The sequence below is a fragment of the Schistocerca nitens genome, chromosome 5 (assembly GCF_023898315.1).
Source record: "Schistocerca nitens isolate TAMUIC-IGC-003100 chromosome 5, iqSchNite1.1, whole genome shotgun sequence".
Classification (NCBI taxonomy): domain Eukaryota; kingdom Metazoa; phylum Arthropoda; class Insecta; order Orthoptera; family Acrididae; genus Schistocerca; species Schistocerca nitens.
In genome coordinates this window covers 636,023,614-636,041,004 of record NC_064618.1, presented here as the reverse complement: position 1 = coordinate 636,041,004, position 17,391 = coordinate 636,023,614, and the positions used below count along the sequence as shown (strand labels likewise).

The 17,391-nt window shown below is 40.1% G+C and overlaps 1 protein-coding gene across 1 annotated transcript in view; it reads left to right on the top strand.

The window, feature by feature from the left end:
- The window catches only part of LOC126259444 (NF-X1-type zinc finger protein NFXL1), a 111,630-nt gene that overhangs the window by 80,350 nt on the left and 13,889 nt on the right, over positions 1-17,391 (top strand). Inside the window, exons 10-12 of the mRNA XM_049956261.1 lie at positions 545-712; positions 5,061-5,297; positions 13,796-13,993. Coding sequence (XP_049812218.1) covers positions 545-712; positions 5,061-5,297; positions 13,796-13,993 — 603 coding nt within the window. The remainder of the gene's footprint in view (positions 1-544; positions 713-5,060; positions 5,298-13,795; positions 13,994-17,391) is intronic.

The window sequence follows — 17,391 nt, the reverse complement described above, 5'->3', positions numbered from 1 at the left end:
GAGTTGCCGCCGCTCATACCTCACCTGTCATTCAACAACATCTTTGCCTCTGTACTTCTGCCTCGACTGACATTGCTCCCCAAACTCTTTGCTTTTACAAATGTCTGCTTGTTTCTGTGTATGTGCGGATGGATATGTGTGTGAGTGTATACCTGCCCTTTTTTCCCCCCTAAGGTAAGTCTTTCCGCTCCCGGGATTGGAATGACTCCTTACCCTCTTTCTTAAAACCCACATCCTTTCGTCTTTCCCTCTCCTTCCCTCTTTCCTGACGAAGCAACCGTTGGTTGCGAAAGCTTCACACAAAATTTAAGCTTTCGCTTAGCTTAAAATTTGTTTGTGTGTTTTTTGTTGTGTCTATCAATATACCAATGCTTTCTCGTTTGGTAAGTTACAGCATCTTTGTTTATATATGTATGAAGAAGCCATTTCCCTCCATTTGCTAAACAATGGAAAATCCCAATGGAACTCATATTGTTGTTATTTAAGCCTTATTAAAAAAATTAGGGCATGCATCATATACGTCAAAAATGCTTTTTTCCTACAGGTGCCGATGCCTGTAACTTGTCTTGGTGGTCATGAAACAAGTGACTGGCCATGTTATCTAGCCAAGCCATCTTCATGTCAACGTCCATGTGGCCGTCACTTGGCTTGTGGCAATCATACATGTACGCTACCATGTCATGAAGTTGTAGGCGCAAAATCTGAGACAGAGGTAATCAATCCCCATGTTAATACTGTGATAAATAAAGATTTAGACACACATCTAAATCTATTTATTAATTGTTGTAATCTAGTACTCCCTTTAAAATGATTCATGTTCTCATTTCATTTTATTGTGAATCTTTGTGTCTATGCTATTTTTATAGGCCTGTTGTTGATCAATTATTATTTTGCAATTACATTGATAATGGGCAATTATATGGGACTTATATACATTACAATGAAATTACTGTTAAAAAGTTTACAAGGATATTCTTATCATAACTTTAACACAACTGCCCCCTATAAATGTTCCAATACTATTCCTCCATGTGAAACTGTGGAATAGATCACCTGAGCTCTGCAAAATGACTAAATACAGCCAGAATAGCTAATGCAGAATATTGTTTAGTGGAGTGCAAGAATGTCAGCAATATCAGGGAAAACATGGGTTACAACTCACTGTAAAGAAGACATGTTGAGTTGCAGACAGGCACAACGAAGAGACGGTTACACATTTAGCTTCTGGCCAAATCCTCCTCTGAAGAAGCACATACACACGCACACACACACACACACACACACACACACACACACACACAAAATCACACACTTGCACAAGTAAGCATACCTCTCACACATGACCACCATCTCCAGCATCTCCGGTCCAAGCTGCCAGAGATGGCGGTCAGGTGTGCTCAGTGTGCTTGCTTGTGTGAATGAATGTATATGTATTTCCTTTTCTGAAGAAAGCTTTGGCCAAAACTACTTGTGTATTGTACCTGTCTGCAGCAAAACATGTAATCTTTACAGTGGGTAGCAATCTTATCTTTTTCCTTATATTGTTGGTATTACAACCTGAAGTTTTCATTGTTTCAAGTACAAGAATGTGTAATTGAAAGAACAGAAACAGGGCAAACACGGGCTGACCTTACAAATGTCTTTGTGCTCACCCTTTACTTCTCTGTAACTTGCAAGGGTAAAATTCTGTTTAAAGCAGTATACCTTGTAGAGTGATGGTGGTCCCTGATTATCTTTAGGAGTTGCCATTGGCCGTTGTTGTGCATATTGATAAGGTGGATCAAATATAAATGAGCGTCATTAAATTGCACACCCACTAGACGTGTGATGTGTGAGCTACTGTGCTCCCTTGAGGAGGGGTTGCACAACACATCATTTCGTGAACAAAATTCATAGCTATTTACGTGCACAGTTCTGAAAAAGTAACAGTTCCTGGCTCCACATGGAGCTTAGCTGTAAAGAGTTCAAGATATAATGAGGAGATATTTGGGGGGGGGGGGGGGGGGCTCCACTTGCATCAACCCTGCATCAGCACCACTGCATGTCCTAAGCGTTACTTCCTGGGGAGCAGATCAAACCACCTCCTCTGTTTCTATGATCCCTTGTTCGTTTGAAACTGGTCTATTAGTGTTTCATTTATTCTTCTGCATTTCCATCCAGCTTATGCCATCTTAGCACTATCCACCATCATGGAGTACGTTTGACCACTGGTGCCTTATACACTAGCCTGGTTGAGGGTCTCTATGCAGAAGTTGCCAAACTACCACTGCCATACTGGCACGACGTCATCCTCAGCAGGTATGCATGCCCTTTATCTTCCATGCCTGGCCTCCCATCATATGCCCTCTTTTTAGATGACTCCCTTGACCACCAGTATGAGTGACACCCTTCTTCTCTGTTACCTCTTGGAATTCACTTTTGGCTTCTCCTCTGGCAGCTTAACTTCACGCTGCCTGCCACATTCCCAATGGGTGTAAATCCTTCAGCACTTTGGCTTCATGCGGCAGCTGGTGTTCATCTTGGACTTCTTTCATTTCCCAAGAACACTAGTTAGGATTCGATCTGTCACTATAAGTTTCTTGACCTTCACATGCAACTTAGCAAAGACCAACTGTGGTGTCGGGTGTGCCTTTGTCTTTGGCATCAGCCATTTTTGGTATGGACTTCCAAAACACTTCACAATTTTTCTCAGCAGAACTCCTCATCCTCTATAAGGCCACCCAGTGCATTCAGTGACACAGGCTTTGTAATTTTGTCAAATGCTCTGATTCTCTCATTGCCCTTCAGAGCCTCTCTGTGCTCTACACAGTCTCTCCCTTAGTGCAATGGGCCCAAGAAAGCTTCCACTTGCTCGCTGTCGAGGGAGCCACTGTGATGTTCATGTGGGTTACTGGTCATGTCAGTCTGATGGGAAATGAGGCTGCTGATGCTGCTGCCAAGGCTGCAGTTCTCCTACCTCATCCTGCTAGCTCTTCCACTCCTTCAGATGATCGTGTTGCTGTATGTCTGCAGATGGTGTCATTTTGGCATCAACCCTGGTATTCTCTTCATGGGAACAAGCTCCAGGGAATTAAACCTCTCCCAATGGCTTGGCTGACCCCCTCTCATCCTCTTGTCACGAGGCACTGTCGTTATAGCCATCACCATTCGTTAACACAGTAATCCCCCACTATTTTATGCTCATTGTCATCAACCTTTGACACTCTGCCATTTCCTGACCCAACGGCCTATTTTTAATCGCTACGTTCCAGTGTATGTTATCGTCCAATTTAGAGAATGACGTGCGGTCTGTCAATTGCATTTTACTTTTTATCCATTGTAGCAATATGGAGTAGTCATTGTTTTTAGCTCTTTTTCCTTCCATTGATTGGGCTTAACATACAGTCACTTTAAACTTGTCTTACTTATTGGTGTTCAAAGGTTATGACATGGAGACTTAAGACCTCAATTGTTTTGCGCCTTAAAAAAAAATCAACAGCACTGTTCAAAATGTCAAAATTCTATGTGAAAGTATCAGAAATGATTGGCACTTGGTTGTGTTTGAAATCTCTTGGAAACCTCAAGTCAATTATGGAAGCATTCAGCTGTCACTAGGAATGAGTTGGTATTCTGAAAAGTGTCAGCTTGTTGGGCTTCGAAGTTGCTGTAGGAAGAGCACAAATCTGCATGAGTTGCTTTTCCAACATGCTTCTCACAAGGTATAAGAAGGAAGGTTACATATTTTCTTTTTTTGGTGAAAAAATCCGAGAAGCAGTTATCCGCTGGTAGAGGAACATCAGTCCTGTAATTCAATTGCCTCACTATGTGACTTATGCACTATTGGGCTGTTCGGGGAAGTTATTGATGGAAAGCTCTTCGTGGCCAAAACAGAGGTGCAATGGTTCATGTGCAATTGACTTCAGCCATGCCCTCACACTTTATTTGAAAATGTCGTCGTAAATTGGTTGATGAGTAAGAGTATCAGTGAGATGGCTTATCATGTACAAAGATAACAAAACAGAAATTAGAATTGTTTTTAACTAAAACAGTTGTTAGGCCAATGACCTTGCTGCAATGGTAATACTGGTTCCCGTTAGATCACCAAAGTTAAGTGCTGTCGGGCCTGGCTAGCAGTTGGTTGGGTGACTGTCAGGGTCTGCTGAGCAATGTTGCTAAGCAAGGTGCAGTCAGCTCTTGTGAGACCAATTGAGGAGCTACTTAATTGAGAAATAGCTGCTCTCGTCATAAAAACAGACAATAGCCAGGAGAGCAGTGTGCTGCCCACATGCTCTGTCATATTGCATCAGTGACGCCTATCAGCTGAGGATGACATGGCAATCCATCCGAACCGTTTGGCCTTTTGGGGTTAGTTCAGATGGAGAAAACAGTTGTTATAAAGGGCTTTTTTATGTGATCCACCTTTGTACTTCACGCAATTGCTCAAAGTAATGAAACCAATGCTGCATGAAACCAACTGTGTAAAAAAAAAAAAAAAAGGGGGGGGGGGCTGTTCCTGATTGGCCTGAATTTGAAGCACAATTTAGTTCTCAGTCTTCCTTAAAAAAGTTGTGATGTATACTGGTAGATAAAACCACATACGCATCATTATCAAAAGTTGTTTCCTGTGGGGGTCAAACAAAGTAAATTGTATAATGGCATAGTTCTTCAAGCAGGTGAATATTGGTCATCCTTAATGTTTATGAGTGTAAAAGTTGACAATCTGTAAGACTAAGTACAATTGATTTTTAGATTTTATAGTGTTTTCCTCCTGACCTGGGATAAAAAATGAAACTGACAGTGATGCTTCTTGTTATAGCCCAACCTGCTGTTCTTTCACCTAGTGCAACTTTCAGCATATAACAATATGCTGAACCCTGCTGTAATTCATATTACAATTTGTTCTGTATCTCTTTTAGTGGACTTATAGGTTAGGGTGAGGCAAGAAGACAACTGTTTTTTAGACAACTGTTTTGTTCCATACTGTTATGTTTGTTATTATGTATCACTAAACACAAGTAATTGTAAGAAACAACTTCTGACAACCATACTATGTTATTCATTTGTTTAATGATATTCAATAGGCTGGGGAGACATGTGAAGTGTGTGAAGCTGGATGCTCAAAACCCCGTCCTGAAGGCTGCTCACACATCTGTCCAAAGCCATGCCATCCTGGCTCCTGTGCACCTTGCCCACAAATGATACGCCTCCGATGCCACTGTGCTCTCAACCAACTTTTTGTACGATGCAGTGAATGGATCAACGCCAGTGAGGATTCCAGAAGTATACTTCAATCCTGCAAAAATCGTTGTCCAAAAAATGTAAGTATTTATTCGTGAGAGACTTGGTGTATGTTATCTAGTTTCTATGAAATACTGCCTCTTTTTTCCTTAATGTAAAACCCTCATTTTTATTTTTTATATATTCACACATGTACTCAGTGGCAATAAAAAACTGTGGTATAAATGCAGTTTTGTGATGAACAGATTTCCTTTTGTCTTTAACGAACCCATGGACAATCAAGAGCTAACACTTACTGATTTAGTTAGTTTGACTGTGAGTCAGCTAAGTATTTCTGAAAACCGTACCCTGTCACATTGTAACCACAATCAATTACCAATCTAAAAACAAGATTGTTCATGAAGTGCACTACCTAGCAGAGAAAGCATATTTATTATGAACACCAACATATAGCCAGAAGATAACTGAACTCCTCGGTAGATTTGTTGCTATTTATACAAACATGTTATTCCAGAATATGCAAATGTTATAAACAGAAGAAATTTTGAGGAATTCTTAGAAATGATAAATACTAAATAACAAATATTTGCTGGTGGTGTAGTTTGAACTGGTGACATGCAGCACTCCAGCCAGTGACCCTAACCACTACTCCACAAGGTATGCAGCCTAGCTCTCCGCATTGCTCCCCCTTCAGGAGAAATAGTGGCCCACTGTTTCACACTGTCTCCTTGGAGCCAACTCCAGCACCCTGGATCTAGATCTTTTTAAGAGTCTGTATGAGTGCACTAGAGGATATGCACATTATGATCACAATGTTAATTGGAATTAAGTTTTGGCCATTTCCTGTTCCTTCAAGTACTATATGGTTTTCAGCAATACTGTATCTTCCCTCTTTTCAGCAGCAGTGTCATTTAATGCACTGATGACAGACTTTGTTTATGCTGCTGTGTTCCACCAAAGGATTCCTTGAAAGCTGACTAGCATCCTCATGTTTGCGTCTCTTTCTGTATACTACTGTGATGTATTTCTGAAGCCTCAGTGCTCATCTCGCCAGTCAACTCAACAGATCCTTCAGGCTAGTTAGCCAGCATAGAAAGTGGTGGTTTGCGAAATAAATATGGTTGGAACTTGTTGGCCCAAACAGTGGCAAGGCATTCATTCTTGTTTGTATAGTAGTTCATCTCACATTTGACTAGTATTGTGGAATCAAAAGCTATTACCTTTTCAGCATCTTCCCGAATTTTTACTAGAAATGTACCAATCCCGTACCTACTAGTGTCGGTGTGAAACTCTGTCTCCACATTCTTGTTAAGCTAGGACTGGAGAAAATGTTAGTGCCTCATTAAGAACATGGAAAGATCTTTCTTGCACCTCTTCCAGAAAAATTTGGTGTCTTCCTGCAGTAGTTCTTGCAGGGGATATGCCTTGGTACAGAAATAATTTGTGAACAGCCTGTAATATGAGCACATTCTGCAAAAACTTCTCACATCAGGAATGTGTTGAAGAGCTGGAAAATCTTTGGCTGCACTTATTTTCTCTTGTTTAGGACTGACTCCATCACTAGCCCCAAAGTTTTTATTGCTTGAGCAACAAAGAGGCACTGTTCAGATTGAGGTTGAGGCCTGTAGTCTCAACACATTTCAACACGGTTGTCGGGCAGGTTATGTGTTCTTCAGAAGTCTTTAAAATAATGACAGTGCCATCCAGATAGCAAAGATCCATCATCTATTTAAGGTGTCAAAGCATCATGTGCTTGAAGGTGATGGAACATTGCATAGTCCACACAGAATAAGTTTGAACTGTTATCGGCCATCAGGAGTTATGAAGGCATTCTTTTCTCTATCAACTTCAATTTGTCAGTAGCCTGTTTGCGTGTCTGTAGTTCAGAAGTACTTTGTCCTTTCAATTAGTGACACAAATTTTTTGTGTCTTATGCACTCCAGTGCTTCTCATTGGAAGATTAGAGTGTGGTTTCATCCCTCTCACCATGTAGTCTATATTTAGGAGCTGCCTTCTGCATTGTCATTATTTATAGATATTTCTTGAAGTTCCCATGACCAGTCATTAAAATTATCATGAATTTAATCTATCTCCTGTTCAAGTGTAGGATCACAGAACTTCTCTTTAAATATGGTTTTGCCATGTCTCTGTAGATGATCGAAAATTTTACATCCTGCAACAACATGTTTAGATTTCATCATCAACTTGGTGATAGGACAGGTTGCAGTCGAACAAATGGGGTCGTTGCCACTGTTCCGGCTAGGCTATCAGCTTGTTCACTACCAATAATACCTGTGTGACGAGGGACCCACAGCAAGTTAACCATGTTGCTTTCCAGTAGCATCATAACTGATTTCTGCCATTCTGCATCCATGATCTCGTTTCAGGTCCTGATAGAGGTTTCAAAGCTGTTTGGCCAACTGAATGAATGTAGATGCTATAATCTTTGTAACACCTATGTAGATTCTTCTCTGTGCGCACATTGACAGTGAAGCACAATTCTTTGTCAGTAGATTTGAGCTGCCCATCCAGGACTGGCTTGGCTGTTCCTATGCGCACATAATTAGGGATGAGTTGTGGCTGCTTGTATCAGCTAGTGATCCAAAGATCTTGACCACCCACAATGCATGTGATTGTCACTGGCATGTGGATATCCTTTGTGAGCATGAGTAGCATTTTGCAATTGACAAAAGCTTCACAGTTTAACTGAACATCTTGATTGGTGACTGGGACTAGTCTTGTTGATGACGGCAAGTTAACGATGTCTTAAGTGGCAGACATTCGCCCAGAATAATCTTTGTTATGCGTGTTTATTGGAATAATGTCATCAATTTGGATCTCTGACCTTGCACATGCTATGCCTGCTTGTGATGCCAGCGAGAAGTCTAATCTGAGAATAACCATAATGGCTAAATTGTGTTAAAAAAACTAATTTGAAGGGCTATGCTCTGTCTTTTACAATTATTCTAGCAATATGTGTTCCTGTCAGCTGGATGTATTTTGTATTTGAACTGTTAAGCACACTTGCTTTCATATCCTGAAACAGTCTTCATTAGCTGGCAATGATAAGTATTCAACATAACAGAAAAAGAAGCCCCCTGATTCGACATGCATCTGCACTGGGTGAGTGTCGATGCGATTTGCTGCCATCTTGATGATTATTACCCATGGAGGATTTTCATCTGTGGCAGCCTCACATCCATAAGTTTTCCTGAATTTGGTGGCTAGGCGAGAGCAGCCTGTACCTCTGTATGTCTTTGGTAAATGGCTACGGCGTGATGGGAGGGAGCCACCTCGTCCAGAATATGACAAAGTCGTTCATCCCACATGTAGACTATAATCGCCTATAGTTGTCTGGTGTGAATAGAACTGCTGTGATGGTTGACTTCTTGCAGCATAATAATTGTCGAACACTCGTTTTCTTTCTTTGCAGTAGTGTATGATGAGTCCAGGGTATCCACGGCGAAAACAGACTGGCATGTTGTCCTCCAAATGTCTGCTCTTCTGCAGGGCATTACAATGGTCAGATGCTGGATTGTCATTTGACAGCTACGGCATAAGTCTCGAGCTGGCCAAATACATTCTTCACGTTGCATTTGCTAAAGATTGATACACCTTTTCAACATTCTCTTATTACCTCCTGACATATGGGATTGACATTCATGGCCACTATGCCTTGTATACTCGATCCGACTTCACTGGCTGCCATAAGGATAAGGAAGCATGAGGGGGCAATCCAGAGTAATAATGTCATTTGTTGTTTGATTACATTTACTCAAATAACAACAAACAATATTAAATAAAGTAGTGATCAGACTCCCTTTCAACAAACAACCACCAAAGGACAAATATGTCAAAATGTATAACAGAGATATAAGCACAATAAAGAACAGTAGCATTTCACATTAAGAAAATGGTAAAAATGAGACCCTGGGGGCCTGTTTCCTCATTCAGTTCGCACTCGACCAAACTGTGTTAATCACAGAAACTGCTACAATTTATAATCAGTCAGTTATTTCTAAAAGACAACAAGTTATTTCATAATAACATTAACAGTTCCTTATACCAGAAAAGAAGCGAATATACTGCTAAAACAGATTTTTTCTATATTTCACCACTTTTTCGATAAAAAAATTTAAATAAATAACACTAAATTGCCTGTACAGGATACAAGGTAAAAGCAGTACATTGGCAGCTCAGGCTACAGCCAATTAAAAGAAACACCTTCAAATAAACCCTGAGTTCCCAATCATTGAGAGAAAGCTGGCACAGTACAATTACTTAATTCTAAAACTCTAACAAACAAGATGTTGTGAGGGAAAGGGTACAATTTTGAATAAGAATATAGGGCATAAAATACACAAGAGAACTTAAGTTGCTCGTTCCAACAGATGGCCTGAGTTATCGTGCTTAGGCCAATCCCCTGCGCCACGACACAAGTTAACAAACAACAAGGCGGTGCATAACATTAACAGGTCCCCACACCTGTGAGGTGTAGAGAAGTCAGCTGCAAGCTGAGGCAAGTTAGTGCTATTAACAAAAGGCACTAAATATGTGAGTGCCAAAGATGCAGTTTTAATAATTACAAATGAAGCCCTTACATGAACATAGCAAAGAGCAGCAACTTAACTTTAACTGTCGTAACAAGGATCTCTATTCAAGAAAAGAGAACATATCAGTTTAAGACAGGCTCAAGCTTTAACGAACTGATTAGTCACAATTATAATTAGAGGCTCAGTGACAAAAACAGCCAATAACTGTCAGGCCACCAAGCCTTTTGACAGCATATATTAAAATAAGGCAAGAAGGAATGAGCTTACCTCCACAGAACTGAAACTGAATAGTTTTTCGTGCCCATTAGCTGCTCACGCAGCACCTTAAGCAAGGAAGTCTATAACACAATTTGCATACACATTAGACATACAGGTTTTAAATCCACTTGCCCACAGATAAAAAAAGTAAAAAAGGCAACTGCTAAAATAACCAGTAGCAGAAAATACAAGTAAATTTGATAGACTTCAGCCTCAGGTGTTCATATGCCTAATTAAACGTTTCAGTTCAATCAAAATTTCATGTAGCCATCCATAAGAAATCTCAGAGCCACTTACACAACAAAATTGTTTATAGAATACTAAAGGACTAAACTTCAATTAAGAACACACTTATTAAAAAAGGATGGCCACCAATATTTAAATAAAACAGGGCAACCTTCAAAGTAATCACCAATACAATAAAAGGATAAATAACTGCCTTCAGCCACTATAACGACAAATTGCACATGCAAAAAATAACACAGAAAATCACCTTTAGAGAGGCACTCAGAGGCACAAATACCCGATTAATAAAAAATACCCATAAACAAAGAAAGAGGCTCAATCACTAATCACATTGAGTTCAGCCCTCCAGGAAGCCTCGAAGACCAGACTAAGCCAAACACTCTTTTAGTAAGACCACTGTACATGAAAAGTGCAGAAGGGAAAGGCAAGTTGAATATTGTCAGGGCAGCACTAAATATCCAGTCACACACAGCATTGAATCACCTAAATCGTAAGCCAACAGACATCAAGACGAATGGAAATCATACAACCGGATGCTGTCTCCCTCAAAAATTGCAGCAGGCGAGAAACGATAAGGCTATGACCAAAACGAGCACCTGAGAAATATAGCTGCCACTGGTAGTCATATGGTTCACCATACCCAGCTGTTCACATGCCTTCATCATACTGGCTCCCTCCGTGTTCCATTGCCTCCTCGATGAACCCCCAGAGATGTTGCTTCACAAGGAGAATTGACACATAGAGGGAAATGTGATGCTATAAACACACAACTATGGAAGGCAGGGAAGAATCAATAAGGAGCTATCACCATGACTCAGTACTCGCTCCAACTTCACTGGCTGTCATAAACAGCTGTATTTCTTCCCTTACTACCCAACAAATGAGAGAGGTGAGGGTATGGTGGTCTTCTGCAACTGCCATAGGGATCACATTCAAGACTTTGTCGACGTGTCTTTTGAACCAACTCTTTTCCTTTTGTATTTTTCAAAGCAGGGGCACCACTTCATGATAAATTCTTCCTTTGTTGTGGCATTCTTTACAAGAAGAATTTAAAACATATCTTCTGTGACTCTTTTCATCAAATGAGAGATTTTGTCAGATTCTGTCATTTTCAGATTCAAAATGTTCCATAGAGCAAAACATTCTGTATGTAAGGCTGTGTCATTTAACCATGATGTTGGGCCCTGTTCTTCAGCTAAGCAGACTTGCTGTTGTTTGCCACTGGAATTTTTCCCAGCTATTGAGCTTCTCTTCAGTGTTCTTGAACCACTTATAGGCTGTGCCATCCAAGTAAAAAATATACATTTGCCAAACACATCAAGCCATCCCACCTGTTTTATTTGTCGACTTGGATGAATCGTTTCAGCAATTTCTTGGAGTCATGGCCAGCATCTGTGGAAAACACTGATGGGTGCCTCATTTGCAGTTGACCTGCTTCTGGCTTGAAATCCATTGGTCTCCTGAATTTACAGACTTTTCGAATGATATCCTGCGTGTATTCTGGCACCTGTCCATATAGATGACAGCTTTTGTGTTACCTAATTGGAGCCATGGTGATGTAGGTGTTTTGGCATCTCCACCAATATCATGCCATAGTACTATCAAGTCCAGACCATGTAATAGGGTCATCAGTGAAGTACAACACTTATCATTGAAAGCACATTTATTACAGACACAACCGAACTGTCTCATGGATCGAGAGTGCTGCGATTTATACAAACATTGAATACATACAAGCAAACCTTGCAAATATAAAAATTTTCAAGAACGTTCTAGAAATGATAAATACTTAATAACATATCTGCTGATGATTGTATTTGAACTGGTGACCACCAACACACCAGACTGTGTGCATGAACAACTCACCACAATATCAAAGATTAATTTTGTTGAGGGTACTTTCTCTTTAAGGCTATCAAAAAGAGAATTCATTTGAGAAAATGTAAAATTACAAGCATATGTGCATGTGCACGGAGGAGGGAGGGGGGTGGGGGGAAGTTTCAGTATTTGGAATTAAGTTTCTCTGTCAGGAAGGAAAGATGGTTAGGGTTGGAAATGAGGAGTTGTTCAAACCAACAACATGTTAAGTAAGTACTGGCCACCAGTTCTGTCTCCTTGCAGTTTGACAGTTTTCTCAAGTCAATTCTCATTTTGATATATAAGTAAAGATAACAACTCATCGGATAGTAACGGCAAGGTGCCATTGACAGATGTACAAAAGAGAATAGCAACTACACTAGCTTTTGGATGGATCTTTTTTTGAGCTACAAAAACACACACATACAGACACACACAGATAGACAGAGAGAGAGAGAGATGTGTGCACATTGATATATTGATGCCACGTGAATACACAATGCCAGGACAGTAGTTCAGCAGATACACTGCAGTGAGGATTGTGTCGGATGAGGGACTGTGGAGGGTGGCTGAGAGTTCTGAGGGATGCAGCAAGCATGCAAGATAAGAGTGCGGGAGGCAGAGGCAGCAAGTGGAAGGGATGGGTACACAAAATTTTGAATGCCAGAGCTGGTGAGTTCATGCAGCACACGATGACCCTGACGTGGGGGAGTGGATTGGGAGGAGGTGTCAGAAGAAAAAGGGCAAGATGAGGTTATCAGAGACAGGCTGGGAGGACTATGAGAACAAAGGATGTGTTGCAAGGATAGCTCCCGTCTCCTAGTTCACAAAAACTGTGCTGGGCAGAAGGGTCCAGGTGGCAAGAGTTGTGAAGCAGAAATTGAACGTGTTGTGCTCAGCAGCGTGTTCCACCACTGGGTGATTACCTCTACTTTTGGTTGCAGTTTGGCAATGTTTATTGATGATAGTGGACAATTGGTTGGTGCTCATGCCCACATAAAATGATGTGAAAAAATTCACACGCGCACACACACACACACACACACAGTAGTTTTCCATTCCTCTGTGTTGGCATTTAATTACAGTTGATTTCAAAGCCTATTATAGCCTCATCTTGAGGCACTTGGGCACAGTTATAAATTATATCCAGATGCTGTACCACAGAATCATGTAATGTGGCAAATATAAGGCTTACTAACATAGGGATAGGACAAAGCTAGTGCTCCTGCTTGTGGGGATGGGGATGTGATGACACACAGTACTGGGCCACTTGGAGCAACTCGCCAGCCATTGTCTTCCAGAAAGAATGAAACCCTCTGTCAATTGTCTTTAATATTACTGAACAAGTTATCAAGTCTTTGAAATTTTTGAGCTCATATTTTGTAGAAGTATGATTCAAACTCCTGTTCACCCATCCTGATCTATGCTTTCTACAGTTTTTGCTAATCACTTTCTACAGTTTTTGTTAATCACTTTGAATTAATGCCAGGATGGTTGCGTGGAGAAGTCCATAGCTGATTTCCTCCCTCCCTAGTTCCAAATCAGCTTGTGCTCTATCACTAATAGTTTCATTGCCACTGAGATACCATAGGAAACTTCTTTCCAAGCTTTTAACTTACTTACAAACATAGTTGTTGAGTAACTCTTAGATGTTTTTGTTCCAGTTTGCCTGTGGACACCGTTGCCAAGCTGATTGCCACCCAGGTGATTGTCCAGATTCTTCACTGTGCCGCAAGAAAGTGAAAATTTCATGTCCATGCCGGCGTATAAAGCGAGACTTTGCATGTGACCTTGTTCGAAATGGACAGGCGAAAGTGGAATGTGATGAAGTATGTTTGAAAAAGAAAGAGGAAGAAGCAAAGGTATCTGAATATACAGCATCTACAGTAGTATATTTCTTGAGTTTTGTTGTCTCTTATTTTACTGTGCAGCATAACGAGGCATGCTTGGATAGCCCATTGGTTAAGATGAATACTCACGAAAAGCAGGAAATTCAGGTTCAAGCCCCCAATCTGGCACAAACTCCCATTAGTAAAGACATATTCACTGCCTCAATACCATTTCATTTCCTACAGTTTATTTTCTTTGATTCCATCCATCTCATTTCATGAAACTAATTCATTTGGTATTCAGGATGAGCCGTGTAAGGTGGAACACCCCTTTTATTTTGTGGAAGGCTCCAGATATCGAAATGAGGTTTTAGGCAAATGATAGCATGCTAAGGGGCATGTACTTTGGTATGTGATAAAGAGCCTTCACTCTTGTATCGACTGAGATATTGAAGCAAGTATAGGTTTTTTTGGAACCATATACTTTCCATAACTGCATTCAGTAGCTCTTGGAAAGACAGTTGCAGAGGTATAGCACTAGTTAATATTGACATTGAAACCTTTCACAAAACAATCCACGAACATACTAAAATTGGGAAGCAACGTGGCAAGAGACAGCTATTGCAGTGTAAACACAACCAGCAGAGCTCTCATGCCAGACTCTGTCGTTATATGCAGCAAGACAGGCTTACATTACATAGATCAAGCTTCATTTGCTATACGACATAGCAACAGTGATAATTCGATTTTACGTTTTTCACGATTCTACACCATAAATTCGTAGCCCCTGTGAAAAACCCAGATCAGCGCTAAAAATTCCCTGTTTTTATGTTTCTTCCTAATAATGTTTACTCAGTTCTACATTCTTACTCAATGTCTTGCTTGACTCATCTCCTTTTCTTCCTATTGACATTTGATGTGACTGAATGAGTTATAAATGGCACAAAAGACAGACGTTTTGCACCGTGGGTCATGGTGGAGTTACGGGAATATTTTAGGCTGTTGCAGATGAAGGAGATGCGAGAGATGAAATTCTGATGTAATCCACGATCTGTGTTGTCGACACAACTCGCAAGATTTAGCTTCACTGTGCAGTGACGATGGGTTGAGCACGTTTCTCTTTACTTTTTGCAGGAACTGACGTGATCATTATGTGATGTTGCTGTGAAGACAACCAGGAACGAGGCTATCGATTTGTCGATCGCTGTAGCATCAAATTGATGTTTATGGATGTGTTATTTATAGGAGAATCTCAGTTGTAGTAAGAACTCTTTAGGGGAATATATTTGTGGTTGTGCAACATGTGAAATATTTGTGACAAGGAAGAATATTAATGTTATTGCTGATCATTTCACTTGCAGCAATTTAAACTGTCCTCTTAGGTTCTTGCCTAACCACACACTCGGAAATCTCCACATATTCAGAAATAAACAGCGAAGTATTTCTGACGAGGAACAATATGAATTCTATTGCTGCTCGTTTCACTCGCATGAATGTAAGCTGTCTTCTTAGGTTTCTGCCTAACTACACACTTGGAAATCACCACACATTCGGAAATAAACAGGCAAATATTTATTTCATTCATCATTCTCTAACCAGACAGAAATGTTTAACATCATTTAATATTGCAGAACATACTGTATTACGATCATAATGAATGTGATAACATTGCAAAGTTGTGGGGGGGGACATTGCAAAGTTGGGGGGGGGGGGGGGGGGGGGGGAATTGGCACACAGCGAGTTGCAGACCAATAACCTCTAACTCAGCTAACCATGACCTTATCCATCACACTACAGCTTACTCATTTAAATTTTGTGTAGTGCCTTAATTATTATAAAATCTCTTGAAGCCTTACACGTTGATGCTTTAATTGACGTTTAATGATAAGGCTGACATATTTGTGATATGGTGTCTTAAATGAATGGAAATGATAATTGAAATGCACACAGTTCACGCGGGGGATATTCACAAGCGCTTGCAAAAGTCGATAGTCAAAAGCACACTAGTGACGTAACCACTGCCAAAAGGAGTGTGAATTCGTGTCCACACTGCTACTGGGAATATATTTCTGTTGGAAACATTATTTTGTACAGTATGTTCCATCTGTTTCCAACTTTGTTTCTTGTCTCTGATTCTGTCCACACTAGCAGCAAACATTTCTCAGTGTATTCGCTTCGTCTGCAATGCTGTTTGTTGTATTGTTTTCATCTTATCTGCCAAGTCATGTCTAGGGAGGAGGAAACTGTAATAAATGCTGCTGCATTATTGATACTTGAAGCTTCATGCAAACAAAATGAAAGATGTCATCATCATACATTCTTTTTTTATTTATTTATTGTGACTTGTGACCTGAAGGCCTTAAGCATCACTGTGTTTCACAGAATAAGGTTGTGTTTATCAAAAAAATTTGTAATTGGTTTTAAAACTACAACATTATTTTGATGGAGAGTTTATATAGTAGTTGGTAATGGTTGATGGAATGGGATTAGTTGTTGCATGAAATGGATTTATTGGTTTGCTTAATGTCCTCATCTTTAGTGAGTGAAAATATACTATAAGAACAACTGGTGGGAAAAACTTGCTGTGTATGAGAACTGAATATGGAAGACAGTTCTAGTTTTCAGAATTTCACTTGGATATCATCTAACAGTTAACAAATTTCAGGAAAGCAATGCTGTTTGTCAACAGAAGATTCATTCCAGAGCCTTGAGGATTTATTTCACATTTCGAACCAAGCTACGACAAAAGACCTTTCTTTCTTTTCTATGCAGTCTTTCTCAGTATTCTATCAAATATGGCAGCAGTTTTCTGCAGAGCATCTTGTGGTATTGCTGTTCTTGTGCTGCTTGCTTCATATATTCCACAAGCAACCGTCAGATTGGTGCAACGGTAACAACTCGACTGTCTTGTCCACTGCAGATCCCCCCTCCCCTCCCAGGAAAAACTTAATACAGCAAGGATACAACAGAGGACACACTGAGACACATAAAGATACACTTACACCATGCAATGGTGATATGCGGTTGCTGGCCTAAAACATTATTTCTTTTGATCTGTATTGACACACACACACACACACACACACACACACACACACACACACACAATTCCGATGTCTGTCGCTGTACTTCACAGTTTTCGATTTAAGTCACCATGTTCATCAGTTTTTGCTTTTTTCTGGGTGAACACAAAGGCATGATGTCTCAAAAATGCATATTTTGACATACAATTTGTGGTTGTAGCATGTTGGAAAATAGTTCGATTAACTTGTACACAGATAACTATTTCAATTTTTTGAGGAGTTTTTACTTGCTGTTACACATCTGTGATTTTTTAAGAACTGATTAAATTCATTATCACAGATTATCGTATACACATTTAATATCCTTCACTTACACAGGTTTTATACAGCATATTGGTGAGAATTGCT